We start from the raw sequence: 20,567 nt of genomic DNA, 5'->3' as shown, positions 1-20,567 counted from the left end.
TTTTTCCCAAATCAACAGCAGAAGGTAAGGCTTGTGCTGAAGCATCACTTTGCATTTATCATCTCCTGGCAAAACACAAAAAATCATTTGCAGATGGCAAAGTAATTAAAGAAGTAAAAGCTGTGGCTGCTGACTCTTCATTCAGAGATGCAAGGACAAAAGAGAAATAATAACAGCAATCCAGAGCACACCGTTAGGTGCTTCCACAATAGCAAGATGAGTGAAAGCTTTATCCAAAGATGTCTTTCAACAACTATAGTGGAACCTAGAAAAGATAGAATAGAATATCCTTTATTGCCACTTGTACTTCCAGAACAGAAGTATAGGAGCATGGTGAAAGTTTTTACAATGGCTTTTTACAATGGCGCTATCTTAGATACAAACCTGAAGGACTGTGAATGCTTCTTGCTGCAATTCAATCATAACAATTATCATTACATTTCACACCCATTTACCACTTAAAGAGAGAACAAGGACTGAGGATATCTACAACAAAGTCAAAAGATATGTGCTTGAGAGAAACATTCCAACCAAGAAACTAGTTTCCATCACAAATGACAGTGCCCCTGCCACAGTCTGCAAAAACGCGAGTTTTATTGAATATTGCAGAAATGACCTTTTGTCAATAACTATTATATAATCAACCAGCAAGTATGACAAGTAAAGCTATGGACCTTTCTCATGTAATGAAGTCATTGTTAAGATTGTAAATTCAAGTCTTTGAAACAGCGTTTTCCCACATGAAGATAAACAAGTCCAATTATTGCACCTGCCTCTCAGATCCCCACTTGATGGAATGTTATACGAACTAGCAGAGTCAAACTACAACTCATGCTTCAAGGCACTGACAAATAATGTGCAATCATATGCGTAACATATGATTGAGACTAAGTAAGTAGAAGACCAATGAATAAATATATGTGTTTGTTTTGGATTCATACAGCACTAACAATGAACTATTTATCCTATATTTTCTTTTGGCTGATCGGATTGCACTTAAATTTGAAAGTTAACCTAGTGCTTAAAAAGGGGAGACATTTGCTTTAAATGATGGGTAATACATTTTACTCATTTACAAGGTGTGGACATCACTGGCTAGGCCAGCATTTATTGCTCAGTCTTAATTGCCCAGAGGACGAATAAGAGTTAAATACGTTGCTTTGGGTCTGAAGTCACATGTTGGCCAAACCTGGTAAGAATGCAGTTTCCTTCCCTAAAAGAAGTGAGTGAAGCAGATGGGTTTTTCCATCAATTGACAATGGTTTCATGGTCATCATTAATCTCTTAATTTCAGATTTTTACTTTATTCAAATTCCATCACCTGCAGGAATACTCAAGATCTTTTATTTCTACCTTCAACTTATGCGCTAACTTTCTCAGAAGAGCCTTAGTCAAATAATTAAAATAATTCACTGTTACATTTCTCACTCCTACAAAAGTCTTAGCAACAGTCCAAGATATTTTAAAATTCAAACCATATAATATACTTCACAGCAAATCTTCTGTTCCTATGTCCAGTACCTCCTTGCACTTCAAGATTCACAGACCACAGAATTCACTGAATCAAAGAATTTAACCCAGCAGTAAGTCCCAATTCATTATGATTCCAGTTGATATTAATACCGGACAAGTCAATAAAACCTAGCTTTTAACCATGGAGGTCAGTTACGGAAAACAGGCTTTCAAAGTACTTTAAACACAATAAATAAAATATTTATTAAACAAGAAAAAAAAATATTACACTGGCCAAAAGAATTGGATAAGTCACATTACAAAACACCAAAAAAGGTTCAAATCATATTATGTATTTCATTACAGAAATATTCTTACAAACAAACCTCAGTGAAAAATCACCCACAATTTTCACATTAAAGTTTCTAACTCAGCCTGACACAACTAAAATTATTTTCCTTCAAATTAATTTCTGTGCATCCACTGGATGCTATTTTTCTTCATCTGGTATTTCTTCCTGAAATACCTAAAACAAACTATAAACTAAACTGACTATTACTTTAACTATAACTTCAGTGCAAACACTAATTCCCAAAACTCAGTTTCCAGCACTTTTGTTTCCGCCTTTGTTTTACTAAAACCTTTAACAGTTCAGCCTCTACTTTTTAGCATACCCACAGACTGACTGCCTAATTATCTTTCTGTATATTTCCCTCTCTAGCTCTATCTCTGCCTCTGGACCCCTGTCACAAGGCAATAATAGTTTTTTTTTCCATTTTTAAAAAATGTTTTAAGCTCAATAATGTAAAATTCTCATCAAAATGCAAATAAACAAACTTCCAAACATCTCAGCATAACAAACAGAAGAAATCTAAACTTAAACTAAATCTTTCTCCTTCTTAATACATCAAATGCAATATATATTAAAATGAATGTTATATATTATTCTTGATTCAAGGAAATGTGTTGGCAAAATAAATACTGAAAATAATATCTTTGTTTAGAAAGCTTTATTCTGAACTTTAAAATAACCTTAAATATGTTTGTTCAGGTCTATAAACAAGACATAGATCCTAAAAATGACCATTGATAAATATTGAAATATCTGGTGTTAAAGCATTTATAGTTAATGCAGAGTTATGTGAGAGTAAATAGTGGCAAACACTGCACATATTTAAGAAAACACAAAAATAATTAAGAGGGAAGCTAAAAAAAAATATCATGATACGAGTGTTGTTCGAATATGAAATTCTGTGCCACAAGATGTTGTTAAAGCAAAGTCTATAAATTATTTTAAGAAGTAATTAGATATCTCCTTGGTAAAAAGGATATTTAAGAGTAGAACAGGATTGTGAACTTAACTAGTTGAGATATTAAATGAAAATGACAATGAGACAGGAGAACAGAGTGCAATTTAACAAGGTGACATGTGGTTTGATTGGTTCAGTATTCCATTTCTGCATGGGGACTTTCTCAGATTTTACACAAAAAGCCTTTATTTTAATGCTATTACTTTAATTTGTTTGTGATTTTAACAGAAGTGTCTTATCATTTAAAATAGTCAGATTAATGGCTCCATTACAACAACAGTCTAGGAACTGCTTATGAACAAAATTAACAAAATTTCAACAATATTGCCAATAGTCATTTTGAGGCAATGGTTAGAATAATCTTAAGAATTGCATTATATCTTCCAATTCCAAAGATGTGCATGAAGTAATTGCACTGGACATGTGTTTGTAACAATAGCTGATCCCTATGTTTGTTGTATCTTTTATTTTACAACAACATATACTAAAAAATTGATAAACTATGATAATACAAATCAAATTTTATCCCAACATCTTGATTCAACAAACATAAATGTAATAAAGACTATTATCTTCGTTCCAACTTAGTTATGTGATCCTCAGGTTAAAGAAATGTGGAGAAAGAGAGCACATTTTCTTACATATCACAAGCCTTTAAACTGGCATTAGGTTAGACTACACACCACAAAGAAGACCACAGAGATAATCCACTGCTTTGACAAAGCTGGCGGGGAAGAATAGGAAATGTCTTTCAGCAGCAGTAGAACAGTGGAGCATTTTAAAATCTGGGCCAATCTAATCACTTACTACATTCTAAGACATGAATCCCCATGAGGCCAACAGTCCCATTCAAGAGTGGAAAATGCTGCTACTCAGACAGACTCTGGTTCAATGGGAACTATGCAGTCCTGTGCTATCACACAGTTTATAAGAACTGAATTTACCAGAAGGATAATGACAGTTGGCAGGGTTTTAGACTTGCTGCGGCTTGATGCCAAAGTATTACATGCATGTCAAATACTCTTCTTTTTTCTTCCAACACTACAACTATTTGTGAGAATTCGCATGGGCAGGCATTACTTAAATATACAATCCACCAACTGCAGACAAAAAAACCTTCTAATCCATTACCATGTGTTAGTATTCTTGACTTTCTAACTGACACAATGCTGTTGTGCAATTCACTTAAATCCCATTTAACTTCTAGATTTACCTTGCCTTCTCTATTTAATCTACAATGTAGAAATGTCACATTGCACAATGCCCTTAACTTACCAGTATTGTGCGATGTGTATGTTTCCGTATGTTTGCAGTCAGATAATCACACAGATACATTAAGTATGTTGTCTATTCGTGCAATGACAGCAAGTTGTATTGTGTTAAAATAGAACTGAAAGCATTTTAAAATGTTTCAATTAAAGCAAATTTCAAACTGTAAAATTTCAAGATTCCAAAGGGAATTATGTCTAAAACATGCCCTGCAAATAAGCATCAGTATTTTAAAAAATAATTGAGTCGATAAACTCCAACATCAAACGCACCATTTGAAGTGGTAACTGGAGTGACTCCTAAATGGTTCACAGTCCAAGGCTGGCAGCTCTTGCAGTGACAAACACTTCATAACATTTTACTCCAAATCCAATTACTCAGCTGGGAGAAGGGACAGTAGCAGAGTGATTTGAATCATCATACTGCCTTCCTGTGTTGCCAGGTAACATGTGAGGGATGAGAAAGACCTCCTCCAGAGCCATGCCAGATCAGTGCTTCCATTGCCACCATACCCGTACAAAAAGGGATTGAAGTCCATTCTTAGAAAATGAGTTTTTCATATTAGCACAATTCTTAACAGGATGCAGTTTCCAGTACTTGTGCTCCTGGGTGATAAAGATTCATAAGAGACCACCCACCTCAGAAGGGCGGTTTAGGAAAATAATCTAAAGACAAGCTCTACCACCCAGAATACAAAAGGGCAAATGAGAATGATGTTTTATAACTCCTTTTCCCAGTATCTCATAAACCCCTCTATTCTTCTCACTCTAGCTTCTCGTACACCTCTCTTCCTCCTTTAACTTTGATATCTCAGTGTCCCACTCAACCTGTTCACATCGTGGAATTCTCTTCCTTACTCTTCCCTGCTTGAATTCTTACATGCCTCCACTTTACACACTTCCTTTAAAGCTCTTCCAAAAACCATCAGTGATGAATCTTTTCATCTGCCCACCTCGCTCCCTAAGGTCAGTGTAGGTTTCTTCTGTGAATTGCCAAGAAACAGTTTCTTTAAAACTTAGCACATTCACAGGGTGAATATTCCAATATGCTACATGAAGGAGGGGCCAAAGCCAAGAAGAAGGAAAGTTAAAAGCAATAACCAAAGGAAAGCGCAAGAGGTGGCATAAATTCGTAAAAGGGGAAGAGGAACATCAAAGCAGACAGGATTCCAGAAGTGAATTCCAGAGTGTAAGGTCAAATCAGCTAAAAGTTCTTGAAATCCAGGCTGTTAGCCTGCAGTTTTATTTGCTTCTAACTACACTTCTTATTTGTAGAATCATAAATGTATGAATGGCCTGGCCCTCTGTCATGTCTAGATTTAGAATCATAAAATCCCTACAGTGTGGGAGTAGGCCATTTGGTCCATCAAGTCCACATAGCTCCTTTGAAGAGCATCCCATCCAGACTCACACCTCCTACCCTATTCCTGTAACCCTGCATTTCCCATGCTAATACACCGAGCCTGCACATCCCCAGACACTATAGACAATTTAGTATGGTTAATCCATCTAACCTGCACATCTTTGAACTGTGAGTGGAAACCAGAGCATGTAGAGGAAATCAAACAGACATGGGGAGAATGTGCAATTTCCACATAGTCACCCGAGGATAGAATCAAACTCGGGTCCCTAGTGCTGTGATGAGCAGTGCTAACCACTGAGCCACTATGCTGCCCTACTTGTTAGAAATAAACAATGAATAATATCACTATTGGATAGAACTACTAATATCTATGGATATGTGAAAAATCATAAATCATGGTACCAAACCTTTCAAGTTTTTTCTGAATTAGTCAATTTATTCATTTATTCCAAATAGGTTATCTAATTTGTGCTCTACAACATTGCAATAAAAATAACTTGACTCATCAAGCTTATCACTCGGAAAATGCAAGTAAATATATGGTTACAACTTGCAATATTCCTGCATTCCTTCTTAAAAAAAAAGAAAATTCTTTTTGAAAATCTAAACAAAAGAGACTGTCTGCTTTTATGTTATAATAGAGTGAGTGCTGAGTAAGTTAAAGTAATGTTCTTTCACCCCTGGAGACTAAGTTTAAAGCCTGTTTAGGTTGATGAGTTCAAGTGCTATTTTTGCACTGGCCCCAAGGCTATGGACAATGAATGTGAACAATATCAAACCCAGTTACCAGTGGCCATTGATGCAAAATACAAAAGTGTCCACAATTTAGCATTGTTGTACTAATCTGTCTATCTCACTTATAGAAGCAATAAGGTTAGTTTATTTGGAATTAGAAATTCACAGAGTTGAAGTGGAACAATCTTCTGTGATTGGACTTTTATCTTGCTATTAACAACATTACGCATGTCCTGGCAGCATTCGATATTAACACTTTACACAGAGGTAAATTGAGAGGGGTGGTTTGGAAGGATAGGAAAGTACAAAATTAAAGAGTCTAAAATCATAAAACATAATAACATTTTGCTTCTATATGCCAGCCATAAGTTACTTTTCTTGCCATTAATAATCAGCATGAGTTTTCCTTGCCACAGGCTAAAAAGATTGAACTTTGATTAAGCATTTTCATGCTTTTCATGTATCCTTGAAGAGTGCACAGCTTTGCCAGCAGCACTGAGGCAGGCTGCAGCACCCACTCTCAGTACTTGTGACATTGTTGGAATCCCTGGGGACAGCTTTTCAGGCATATGCCAGTCATCAATGTCCAGTTGAATCAGTCAGGTCACAGTAGAATTGGCCCAGGTAACAGTTTGTTACGTCTGCCTTCCATTGAAGTCAGAGCCAACACAACAGGAACTTTAAAAGATTTCTATCTGTCTGCTTATCTTGGAGTCTTAGAATTCACGGTCAATGAATTTCCTGTACATCCTTTGAATAAAACAATTTACAACAGCAGAAAAAATTGTATTCAATTGCTGGAAATCCACTAAGTCTGTAAGTTTTATTATAATGCATATATAATGTTTTCCTGATTCTTTCATTAAAAATGAAGTATTGAGAAAGGTATCCACAAATGGCTAATATTTGGCATGATAATGTTCTAAAAGCATAATGTTTTTCTTAATTCCAGGCAACATTAAATTTTTTAAATTGCAGGCAATTTGACAGCCGGCATCTAAAACTGTGAACAATAGTGGGACATTTGCTGGTTGATCTGATGTATACTTGATCTGAACCCTTGTCTTCTAGCTTTAAATCATACTTATTTGACATCAACAGCCTTTCAATGAGGGCAGATATTTAGGAATTTCTCCACAAGGTAAGAGAACTGAAGGTGTTTTATGTCTGATGTTTCGGGAAACGTCAATTTTCCTACTCCTTGGATACTGCCTGACCTGCTGTGCTTTTCCAGCACCATTCTAATCTTGATTCTAATCTCCAGCATCTTCAGTACACACTTCTGCCTGCCTGAAGAAGAACTGTGTACAGGCATCAGCTCTCTAAGTTACAGTGTATGCATGTTGGCCTCCTGCAATCCAAATAATCAAGCCACAAAGATAAAAGAGAGTTCCAAAGAAGTCATTAGATTACTTACAGTGTGGAACAGGCCCTTCGGCCCAAAAAGTCCACACCGACCAGCCGAAGCGCACCCACCCAGACCCATTCCCCTACATATACCCCTGCACCTAACACTACGGGCAATTTAGCATGGCCAATTCACCTAACTTGCACATCTTTGGACTGTGGGAGGAAACCGGAGCACCCGGAGGAAACCCATGCAGACACGGGGAGAATGTGCAAACTCCACACAGTCAGTCGCCTAAGGCGGGAATTGAACCCAGGTCTCTGGCGCTGTGAGGCAGCAGTGCTAACCACTGTGTTGTTCCTTTCTCAACTGATTCTGCAGGCCTGAGGTTTTTCAACACTCTGTTTTCATTTCAGATCTCCAGCATCTGCAGTATTTTAATTTTACCCAATGTAATATGTCTGAAGTTGCTTATCCAAATTGTGTCAGTTGTGGTTCAGCAGCATCTTTAAGTCAGAAGATTGTAAGTTTAAGTGAATCTCCAGAGATGTGAGATTAAAATCTATACTATCAGTTCCAGTGAAGCAGTGTTGAAGCTACTATGTTTCAGATGAATTTTTAAACTAGGGTTTCACATGCTTAGTCTGATGGAAGAAAAAAATTCCATAACATTACAGTATTTCAAATTATAACAACGGAGATCTCCCTGTAGTTTGTGTTGAAGTTTATGTTTTAACGAACACCCCTAAAACTGATCATTATCTCATTGCTGTTTATGGGATCTTGCCTTATGCACATTGACAACCATGTTTCCTCCATTAAAGTAACAAATACACTTCAAAATGTCTTAATTGGCTGTAAAGCATTTGGGGACAGCTGGAGGTTGTGAAAGGTGCGATACACATGCAAATTGTTTCTTTCTTCTGTATTATTCCATTTTAGGAGATGAATTTAAGTATTGAAAGAATGGAGTAGCACCACATCAATACAGCAAGAAAGTAAAAGCTGCTGGATTTGTATATTTCAAATCTGCTTTTCAAAACTGTACTGATTGCAAGGGGTGAAGCTTTGTACACCACCACCACCACCTTGAATTAAGACCAGACAATTTCTCAACTAGAACCTATATTTGTATGCAAAGGTTGAAATGCAAAGTTTTATCATTACATGTTCAACTGGGATTAATGTTTGACATGGATATGGATAATCTGTTATTTGTCCCTGAGTAGAACTCAATGCAGTCTAAATAGTGCGAGCTCACAACAATAGTATTTAGCTTTTTTAAACTAATAACCACCATTAGTAATATAACAATATTTATGAGGCATTGTTAAAATTGTTGACAGCTGCACTCTGTTAAAGTGGCAATATGTGAGCTAGAGATTCTTGTGGCACAGTAGTAATGTCTAAACCTCTGGGCTCGGAGGCCCAGGTTCAAGTCCTATCTGCTCTAGTGGTGTGTCATAACATGAAACAAACAGTAAACGTTGGAGAAACCCAGCAGATCTAACCTCATCTGCAAAAGGAGAGAAACAGAGGAAATATGTGAGCTAAAGAGCTAAGGGGCCCTCTTGTGGCACAGTGGTAGTGTTCTTATCTCTGCACTGGGAGGCCCTTGTTCAAATTCCATCTGCTCCAGAGCTGTGTAACATCTCTGAAGAGGTTGCTCAGAAAAAAGTTTAAATAAAATGGGGTAATATGTGAGCTGGTACAAAAACAAATTGAATCATTTATGACCTAAAGGAACTTGCAAAAAGTGGCCAATCAAGCCACTGAGTATTTCAGGGCAACAACAAAAATTGCTGGAAAGGCTCAGCAGGTCTGTCAGAATCTGTGGAGGAAAATCAGAGTTAACATTTCAGTGACCTCTCCTCAAAACCTGAAATGTTCAAGGGCAATTAGGGCTGGGCAATGAGTGTTACTTTGTCATGAAGTCAAAATCAGGCAACAAAACTTCCAAGTATCAAATTTTCCAAATATTACAGAATAAAAAGACAGAAGAAAAAAAGGAAGTACAAAGAAAAATACTCTCACTGGATATACAAGCATACAACAAAAAAAATGGTTGAACACAGCTCTTAAACGTGACTGTTGATATACAATATGTATTGTATTTCTAGTTTTGATTCCCTTTCTTACAAGTTGTCTTCCCTTTTCACCTTCTTTTCCTAGATATTCCATGTTTCTTTCCCCATTTACAATTTAATCCCACCTTGCTAATATTGCCCCATTTTTATCATTCATTCCTTTCTCATTTATCTCACTCATTTTTACTGCTTTTCCCCTTATCTCTCTATCTCACTTGTTCCATCCATTGTGCCTTTTATTCCCACTGTCTCTCTTTTTCTTCATTCATTCCCGCTTCTTTATTCGCCTTGCCTTTTCCTCCTTTGATTATTTGTTTTCCTTCCTTTCTAACTAACTATTTCCTTTTCACATCTCATTCTCTTTTTCAGTCCATTGGTCCTTCAATTTTTCTCTCAGTTCATACCATCTATCACTAATCATTACCAACAGATAGTAATTATCTTGTAAATTTGACTGGCACCTCCGATCCAGATAGCACCAAATGCCCTCCTTTCTGTTCTTTTGCGGAAGTGGGAAGTTCTAAAGATCTGCGTGTAGCATCACCTCTGAGTCACATGGCTCTGGTTCAAATCCCATTCCCGAACTTGAGCACAAAAGTCTGGCTGACATGCCAGTGAAGTACTAAGGAGTTCTACATTGTTGGTGGTGCCTTGCTTCAGAAGAGATATTAAACTGAAGTCATATCTGCCTGTCGAGGTGAATGTAAATATCCAATGGTGGTATTTTGAAGAACAGCAGAAGAAGAGTTATCCATGACATCTTGTCCAATACTAATCTCTCAAATCAACAACAAAAGAACAGGTCATGATCAAGTTGGAATTTACTGTATGCAAATTGTCTGTCAAGTTTCTTATATTACTACAGTGGGCACTTTGCAAAAGTACTTCATAGACTGTACGCATTGAAAGGTCTAACTATCATGGAAAGTGCTAGGTAAATGCAAGTCTTCCATTCTTTCCATGTTGTTTGAGAGTTGAGCATGCACAGCAAGCTGACCTGCTGTGCTTTTCCAGTACCACTCTGATCTAAACTCTGAATAGATACAGGTCAGCAATCACTATATTGCATTGCTATTATTGTCAGGATGGAAGGAAAGATATTATTCTGTTGTAGTTTTTGCTTTCTTTTTTTCTATAACCCTCCTTTCAGTTGAGGTTATTAAAAACCCATCCAAAATTCCAATTGGTTACTCCTGTTTTTATCATTCTAATAGCTGCCTCTGAAAATACAGTCATCAATGTTCCAGTCACAACTTCTTATTTATTTACTACATTTACGAATGAGTTATTTATCTTTTATTTTTCTTGTATTTTTCCACCAGGTATTTACTTCAGTCATTTTATTTGATTAAGAAATCTTTAATCCACAAAAGCAGTTGAATAATAGTTCCATGTACTAAATTTTTTACCTTGGCAAACGCTGTGATGATGAAGGAAATTTACTGATCTCTTTAATATATTCTTGTACTAAAGCATCTTCCAAGCTGCTGCATTGTGATCTCAGAGAGTCGGTATATGGCACACTGCCCCTGGCTGTAGTCGCAGATGTCTTGCTGCTAGATGTGCTTGCACTCTTTGGCCTCTGATTTTTACCCATTTCATATCTAGAAGGAAAAAAGGAGAGTTGAGTTAGAGCAAAAACATTGTTAGAAATGATAAAACAGACCCAGAAACAATGAAACTAAATAAAAATCCTGTGATCACCTTAATTCATGTTCATTGCAATATGATTTAACAAGCCTTAGTTTCAGAACCTGAATCAAAATAATCAGAAAAAAATCTACTAGCCATTTAAATGTATACATGTTAGAAATATTGTAAATTTGAAGCATCTGAAATTCAATATTTCTGTCTCTGAAAGAATGTCATGCTAATATTTATGATTTCCATATTTTCACTTTACTTTTAAATCTTAACTGGATTTTTAAAAATTATACATTCATGGGATCTGGCATCGTTGACAAGGCTAATATTTATTGTCCTTGGGACGGTGGTTATGAGCCACCTTCTTGAACTGCATCCATAGCTCGTGGTGTAGACAGTCTCATTTGTGCTGTTAGAAAGGGAGCTCCAGGCTTTTGACCCAGTGACAATGAAGGAACAGTGATATAATTTCTAGTCAGAAAGGTATGTGACAAGGAGGGGAAGTTGCAGGTGGTCATTTTCCCATGTGTCTAGTGCTCTTATTTTCTAGGTGATAAAGGTTGTAGGTTTCATAAGCGCTGTCAAGGCACCTTGGTAAGTTGCTGCATTGTAATGCATCTTATTAAAGCAGCCATGTGCACTGGTGGTGGAGGGAATGAATTTTTAATGTGATAAATTGGATGCCAATAAAGCTTTGATATGTGTTGAGCATTTTAAGTGGTCTGAAGCTTCACTCATCCACACTCGTGGATAGCATGTTAATTTTACAAATTAATTTTAAGCATCTAGAGGTGAGGGGCAATCATTGTGCAAGCTGGTATAACAATGGAAAAATGCTGAATGGTTCTTTCAACAAATAACTTAAAACTAATGGAAATAATGAAAAAAGAAATTTGGGAAATGCTGCAAGAGAAGTTTACAGGGCAAGCCAGAAGATGTCAAACAGTTACATCTTGTGAGTATTGCTTCTTAACCTTACAACTACAACTTCTAAATAATAAAGATCTTGTTTCAAAAGATAAGTAACATAAAGAAACACATGTCTCTGAGGCAGAATCTCAGCATTTGATGAACAAAGAAAGTACAGCTCATAAAGCTACCAAACATGTTATCAATCTGCAAATCCTTCCAATACATGCCAATGTTAATGGTAACAGCAGGGAGATTTTTGGGCAGCCAGGTGACAGGAAGAATTTTGGAGCCTGTACCCTTACTATCCATGGCTTCAAACTACAACATGCATATAAAAATACCACAGTAATTCATCTGCCCTGAGTGATATGTAACATACCATCATATCTTGTAGTCAGGGTGTCATTCTTTCTTTAGTTAGTTTGGTTAATTGATATACTCAAAACAGCATAAGGAGAGATGTAGCCACGCTACAGGTGCTAAAATCTAGAGTTGCAATTGTGTTTGATGAAGAGGGTTCACATCAATATTTTGTGAGCTGTGGTTCTGTGACAATGAATGCAGTTCATCTATTCAGCTGTTGGCCAAAGCAGCAGCTCTGGATCCGTCAAACATAATGCTGGGTAACCGAAACACAGCCAAACTGAATTATCAGCTGACTCTTAGAAAGTGTCAAAAGTTTATTGTTCAACCTTAATTTGGAAGAAAATAACACTGTAGATATGTTGAATTTATTAAAATAAATATGAAGAAACACATATTAACGTTGGTGGTGGGTTACTATTAGGTTAGAAACTACTCATAAGTAATATTTCACTTTGTGAATAAGTCTGAAATTGAGTGAAGATGGACTCCCAAAACCTTCTTCATCAACTGGATGCACATTTTATTCCATCATACTTCTGACTTGTGTCTTGAGATGATGGAAAGCTATTGAGGAGTCAGCAAATGAGTCACTATCACAAAATACACAGTTAGTGTAGCCACAGATTTTGTGAGTGCGATTTTCTGTTCCCAGAGATGGTGAAAATAATGGCTGGCCTGGTGACTTAATTGAGTGAAAGTTTGAAAAACAGGCTCTCACTGTTGGCATAAATTTTAGCAACAACATTCTCATTCTTCTGAAGGCAAGTCAACTCCCTTGGCATCAAGTGGAGAAATTTATCACGCATGCATTTGCATCTCATTAATTGCACAAGTTGCTGGAATTAACTTTGCCTTCCCAATTAACTATATTTATTCTTAATCAGGGGCTTCAAGGCATCTACTGCTGCTGGAACACCATAAAGCCTGACAATATCTTCAGGTTAAACTACTATCAGTTGTCTCTCTCTAATGAGAGGGCAGCCCTATGGTCCTCTGGAACTACGATGACTTTACCCCTTCCCATGCTCTTTTAGATTAGCCCAAAAAATTGTTCTTGTAATCTTGGCTTGAAGTTAGCTGCTATTGACTATTGGAGACCTGGGAGACGACAAGATGTCAATCAGGCCACAATGTATTTTCACACAGCACCTCATGGGATCATGTCACAACTGAGTAGAATGAGCTACTCTTTCTAAATAAGCAGGAATACATGGACCAAGTTAAAATAAACTGACATCCCTTAAGGGACAGTGTAACTAAAGACAAAATCACAATGAGGCTTGCAAAGTAATACTGAAATGTGGATTTAGAATGGATGAACCCTATCTGTGCAATAAAATGATGACTTTTGTTTTCTACTCTGGTTCAGATCTCCTCACTTTTACAAAGGCTAAGGCGTGTGAAAAAACCTTGCTTGGAGCAATGTTAGCACTAAAACAGCTAGAATATATTGAGCATTTTTGTGATGATGCACTTCTCGAAAGTTGCTCTATGATGATCTTTGCATCTTTCACTTAGAGAATCTACACCTCCGAAATAAATCAGCCTCATTCCTGATTAAGGGTTTTTGCCCAAAATGTTGATTTTCTTGCTCCTCGAATTCTGCCTGACCTGCTGTCCTTTTCCAGCACCACTCTAATCTTGACTCTAATCTCCAGCATCTGCAGAACCCACTTCTGCCTTAGAAAGTCAACTACCTAGTGAATATTACCAAGCCATTCCACATCCTGAGATTGCTTCTTATGCACCTTACATTTTCACTACCCCGTACGGCTGTGCAATATAATGCAAAAGGTTGAGGGGGAAACAAGCTGATTGAGGTGTACAAGTTCTGAGCATAGATTGGTCAGCACAGTGGCTCAGTGGTTAGCACTGCTGCCTCACAGCGCCAGGGATGCAGGTTTGATTCCAGCCTCGGGAGACTGTCTGTGTGGAGTTTGCACTTCTCCCCATGTCTGTGTGGGTTTCCTCTGGTTGCTCCAGTTTCCTCCCACAATCCAAAGATATACAGGTTAGGTGAACAGGCCATGCTAAATTGCCCTTAGTGTTCAGGTATGTATAGGTTAGGTGCATTAGTTAGGGTTAAATGTAGAGTAATAGGGTAGGGGAATGGGTCTGGGTGGGTTACTCTTTGGAGGGCTGGTGTGGACATGTTGGGCTGAAGTTGTTTCCACACTGTAGGGATTCTGTGATTCTATAAGGTAGAAAGGAGAAAACTATTTCCCGCTGTAGAAGGTCAATAACGAGGGAACACATTTTCAAGGTAAGGAGCATAAAGTTTAAGAACAAATTAGATGAACACTTGAAATGTGAGCATGCAAGGCTACAGTTAAGTGCTAGAAAATTGAATTAAAATAAACAGGTGTTTGCTGCCCACACAAAAACTATGGGATGAAGAACCTCTTTTCATGCTGCATTTCATGACTCAATATTCCTTCACTGTATCTTTGAAATACATCCACGATTATCAGCTATCAATGTTAAGCTATTCCATTCATTTGGGTCTACAGTTACGAGATTTTGACATGGTGATGTGGCTATTGCCAACACTCTTAAATTTTATAGCATGATTTTGAGATAGACCTTTCCCTCCTGAAGTCTACAGATAACATGACAGATTCTGCCATCACTTCTCTGAGGTGCGTGGGTGTGTGTGTGTGCATGGTCCATCAATTGAACAGCTCTAGCCCTGGTTCCTCCCTAAATCTTATCATGAACATCAGTGTTATTGGTAGAAGACAGAGGGTGGTGGTGGAGGGTTGTTTTTCAGACTGGAGGCCTGTGACCAGTGGAGTGCCACAAGGATTGGTGCTGGGTCCTCTACTTTTTGTCATTTACATAAATGATTTAGTTGCGAGCATAAGAGATACAGTTAGTAAATTTGCAGATGACAGCAAAGAGGGTTACCTCAGATTACAACAGGATCTGGACTAGATGGGCCAATGGGTTGAGAAGTGGCAAATGGAGTTTAATTCAGATAAATGCGAGGTGCTGCATTTTGGGAAAGCAAATCTTAGCAGGACTTATACACTTAATGGTAAGGTCCTAGGGAGTGTTGCTGAACAAAGAAACCTTGGAGCGCAGGTTCATAGCTCCTTGAAAGTGGACTTGCAGGTAGATAGGATAGTGAAGAAGGCGTTTGGTATGCTTTCCTTTATTGGTCAGAATATTGAGTACAGGAGTTGGGAGGTCATGTTGTGGCTATACAGGACATTGGTTAGGCCACTGTTGGAATATTGCGTGCAATTCTTCCTATCAGAAAGATGTGAAACTTGAAAGGGTTCAGAAAAGATTTACAAGGACGTTGCCAGGGTTGGAGGACTTGAGCTATCGGGAGAGGCTGAACAGGCTGGGGCTGTTTTCCCTGGAGCGTCGGAGGCTGAGGGGTGACCTTATAGAGGTTTACAAAATTATGAGAGGCATGGATAGGATAAATAGACAAAGTCTTTTCCATGGGATCGGGGAGTGCAGAACTAGAGGGCATAGGTTTAGGATGAGAGGGGAAAGATATAAAAGAGACCTAAGGGGCAACTTTTTCATGCAGAGGGTGGTACGTGTATGGAATGAGCTGCCAAAGGATGTGGTGGAGGATGGTACAATTGCAACATTTAAGAGGTATTTGGATGGGTATATGAATAGGAAGGATTGGAGGGATATGGGCTGGGTGCTGGAAGGTGGGACTAGATTGGGTTGGGATATCTGGTCAGCGTAGACAGGTTGGACCGAAGGGTCTGTTTCCATGCTGTACATCTCTATGACCCTATGACTCTAAAACTGATATGGAAACCCTGTCACCGATCCATAATTTGTGTGCTTCTGTGAAAAATGAGGCAATCTCTAATGATTATGAGACAGGCACAAAAAAACTACATATCTTATCAATGGTGGAAGATGCTTTCACTTCTGAGAACCTTTTCAGTTTCTATTTGTGTAGTAAGAGTACAACAGATATTAGCAGAGATCAAAAGACATATATTTACAAAAGTGCAGAGATTCAAGTTTTAACGTCTATGCCACCAATGTATCCTTAAAAGATATTTCTTTCTCCCACTACATTTTGTTATACGGATGATTCCCACAACTGGAAGGAGGGAGCTTGCTGAATGGTATTTCTTAGAAGACTTTAGCAGTTATCCCCTGGGGGCTGTCATCCCAGAAGGCCCTGTCCAGCATAGTTTTGAGGCATATGCTCAGCTGTTGGAAGGCATGGAGTCATTAGACAGAGTAGCCTTGGGAAGAAGGGCAGCTCTGGAGTATCCTGAGAAGAAGCTTCTGAGCTACCCATCTGTCAGTTCTCCTTTTTGCTTGCACCAAACTGTCTCCTTGAGAGGGCCTGGAGGGAGCTGCTGACTACCTACAGCAGATCTGAGCACATATCCAGTAGCTACTGAATAGTTTGCTGAACCTGGGTAGCTGCCAAGGTGGCAACCACCCTTTCCATGGAGGCAACCAAATGCTCCCGTGTCAAAGCCACCACAATACGAAGAACATGGATAAACCCCATATCTTTTGTTCCAATCCAGGGTCTCTGGCATGACTGCCTGATATTCCTTTTCCTATCGAGGGTTGACCATATCACCAATGGCTGAACCATTCCTGTATCTCCACTGGCACAGGAACTATCCCAGGATTCCCCAGGAGGTTCTACTGCCTGCTCCTCAAAAGATGGTGAGGATCTTTAGGTCCCACACCTCTCTACAGTCCTCTTGACACTGTTGTCAGCAAACATGACCTACAATCAGATGAAGAGAAAGATAAATATGATGGCAAATGGTGAAGTAGCACTTTGTGACCTTGCAGAACTCTGCCATCCCTCATAAATGCAAGACGTGCAGTGCCCAGGAAATGTTGATGGACAGGAGGTGGATGTGAAGCTGGGGCTTAGCGATTTGAATCCTTCTTGAGCTACCTGTGTTGGGCAGCATTAGACTGTGAGGTGTCCCGATGAGTGTGAATTTGCAGAAAGAAAGTGGTACCACTTAACTTGCAGAGCACATCAAATCATTCATTTTCTTGTGGCACTGCAATTGGTTGCATTTTTGAAGGCCAGTGGTACTGGCCCGCATTGCTATTTTGATCCAGGCCAGATGAGGTTGACGGGGTGGCCTCCTGGTACCATCTTCCAGGAAATTGTCCTTCCTTTGTCCCATGTTACATCCAATAATACAAGTGAAATTTCATTAGTGAGTTTGGCAGTGATCACCAGAGGCTCCTTCAAGTCTCCTGGATTTCAATGAGTGAAGCTTCAGTTTCTAAATGAAACAGGCTTTTAACTGTGGCAGCAGATCTTTTGATCTTAGAATATCTCACCAGGGGAGAAAGTTTCCTACTTGTTCATTTCATATGATTCATTCGGTCAATCATAAAACATTATGCTTGCATCGTAATGACATGAGAAGCACATAATTGCATAAGATAATTTGCCCTTGGAAAAAGCATAAGCGACAATCCATAATTCACTCATCACCATACTTTAACTTCAAAATGGAAATTCCCAGCCTCTGTCACAGAATCACAAAAGTCTTCCCATGTATTCAAATGAGCATCATTACCGAGTGCCAATCTCCTACTGCTTCCCCATATCCTTACACATTATATTTATCCAATAATTACCCAATGCCCTCTTGAATGCTTCAGTGAACCTAACTCCATCAACATCTGGTTCAATATCACCTCCTTGGTGTTGTACCCAATGCCCCTGTTAATAAAGCTGAGAACTCTGCATGCTTTACTTACTGTTCTCTTCACTGTCCTGCCACATTCAATGATCTGTGCACTCATACATCCAGGTTCCTTTGTTCTTACACCCCATTTGTAATTGTACCTTTATTTTGTTTTGGACTTCAGCAAAGCTTTTGATCAGATCCTGCACAAGACACATATAGTGAAGGTAAGAGCCCATGGGATCTGAGGAAATATGGCTAATCAGATCCAGAGTTGGCTGACTGGCAGGAAGTAGAGGGAAATGGTTGAGAGGTGTTTTCATGACTTGAGGTTTCTGTCCAATGTGGTTATATAAGGATCAGTGTTGAGCCCTTTGCTGTCTGTAGTATGTGTAACACAATGTAGATGTAAACATAGGAGGGTTGATCAGTAAGTTCACAGATGACATGAAATGGATGGTAAATAGTGAGGAGGAAAGCCTTAGGTTACAGGAGAATATAGATGTGCTGCTCAGATGGGCTGATGAATGGCAAATGGATTTCAATCCAGATAAATGTGAGATGATGTACTTGGGCAGTACAAACAATGATAGGGAATACATGAGGAATGGTAGGACCCTGGGAAGCGGAGGGACCTTGGTGTGCATGTCCACCTGATCCTTAAGTTATCAGGACAGGTAGATAAAGTGGTTAAGAAGGCATATTGGATGAGTTTTAAGGGCAGAGAGATTATGCTAGAACTGTATAAGACATTGGAGAGGCCACTGAAAGAGTCTTGTGTGCAGTTCTGGAACCCAAATTGAAGGAATGATGTGATTGTACTAGAGAAGACACAAAGGAGATTTACCAGGATATCACCTGAGCTGGACAGTTTCATTCATGAAGAGAAATTGAATGGACTGTTTTCCTTGGAGCAGAAGAGACTGATGGGGGATACGATTGAGATGTATTACATTATGAGGGACATAGACCGGGCAGACAGGATGAAACTTTTCCCCTTGGTGGATGGATCAATGACTGGGAAGTATGGATTTTAGGTAAGGAGCAGAAGGTTTAGAGGGATGTGAGGAAAATCTATTTTACCCAAATCTGAAAGTCACTGCCAGTAAGGGTGATGTGGGAGAAACCCAAATAACATTTAAGAAATACAGGCTATGGGTGAAGTGCTGGAAAATTGGATTAGAAAATGTAGGTGGTTGTTTTTGAAGAAACTTGATGAGCCGCAGTGCCTTTTCCTCTGTTGTGTTCCTCTATGACTCTATCAGTCTATATTTCAGTGTTTTACCTACCAAAATTCATCACCTCACATTTCCCTACATTGAAACTCACGTGCCACGTGGTCACCTATTCCAACAATTTATCTATGTCCTTTTGATGTTTTACACTGTCCTCCTCATGGTTTACAATTCTTCCAAGTTCTGTGTCATCTGCAAACTTTGAAATGCCTTGCACACCAAAATGTAGATTATTAATGTATACTAGGAAAAGGTAGGATCCTAATACCAATCTTGGGGAACTCCATTACAAATTTTTCTCCAGTCCAAAAAACATCAATTTGACCATTATTCCCTGTTTTCCATCTATAATGCCCTTGACCTTCTTATTGCACGACCTATAACTTTCCTCAAATGTGAGCAAATACCTTCTGGAGGTTCATGTACATCAACAGCTTTATCTTCATCCAGTCTTTCTGTTACCTCTTGAAAATATTCCGGCAAGTTAGTTAAACGTAAATTCTTCTTTAGAAATCCATGCTGACCTTTCCTAATCAATCCAGCTTTTATCATGTGATGCTTAATTCTATGCCAAATGTGCCGGAATATTTTCAAGAGGTAACAGAAAGACTGGATGAAGATAAATGTGGGCGGCACGGTGGCACAGTGGTTAGCACTGCTGCCTCACAGCGCCTGAGACCCGGGTTCATTTCCCGCCTCAGGCGACTGACTGTGTGGAGTTTGCACGTTCTCCCCGTGTTTGCGTGGGTTTCCTCCGGGTGCTCCGGTTTCCTCCCACAGTCCAAAAGATGTGCAGGGTCAGGTGAATTGGCCATGCTAAATTGCCCGTAGTGTTAGGTAAGGGGTAAATGTATGGGTGGGTTTCGCTTCGGCGGGTCGGTGTGGACTTGTTGGGCCGAAGGGCCTGTTTCCACACTGTAATGTAATCTAATCTAATCTAATCTATTGCTCGTCAATAGCAACCCTCACAGAGTTGATGAGGGATTTGATTGCCAAAAGCAGAGGTTAGGATCCCTCTGGTGAGAGATTTTTCTTTGTCTTGAACTTCTGTGGCACAGTTGATATTTACAACATATAAATTCAAGCCGAAATTAATTCAACTCTTGCTGCAGAGAAGGAATAGACAGCATCACCCTCTGAGTGGTTGAAGATGGTATAATACACTGTATAATCATCAGTGAATA

General features: G+C 38.8%; 1 protein-coding gene across 2 annotated transcripts in view; it reads right to left on the bottom strand.

Annotated features, from left to right (window-relative positions):
• Positions 1–20,567, bottom strand: part of LOC122557702 (doublecortin domain-containing protein 1-like) — a 554,199-nt gene that overhangs the window by 495,341 nt on the left and 38,291 nt on the right. For both annotated transcript variants that reach the window (XR_015760126.1, XM_087996361.1), the window contains exon 2: positions 10,973–11,167. Coding sequence is in view for 1 of the 2 variants with exons in the window: in XM_087996361.1 (XP_087852487.1) it covers positions 10,973–11,160 (188 nt within the window). In the remaining variant the exon portion in view is untranslated. The remainder of the gene's footprint in view (positions 1–10,972; positions 11,168–20,567) is intronic.

This window comes from Chiloscyllium plagiosum, unplaced genomic scaffold (genome assembly GCF_037043375.1).
Source record: "Chiloscyllium plagiosum isolate Xiang-an unplaced genomic scaffold, Cpla_swu_hap1 HiC_scaffold_18, whole genome shotgun sequence".
Lineage (NCBI taxonomy): Eukaryota > Metazoa > Chordata > Chondrichthyes > Orectolobiformes > Hemiscylliidae > Chiloscyllium > Chiloscyllium plagiosum.
This window is presented reverse-complemented; position numbering and strand designations above follow the sequence as displayed.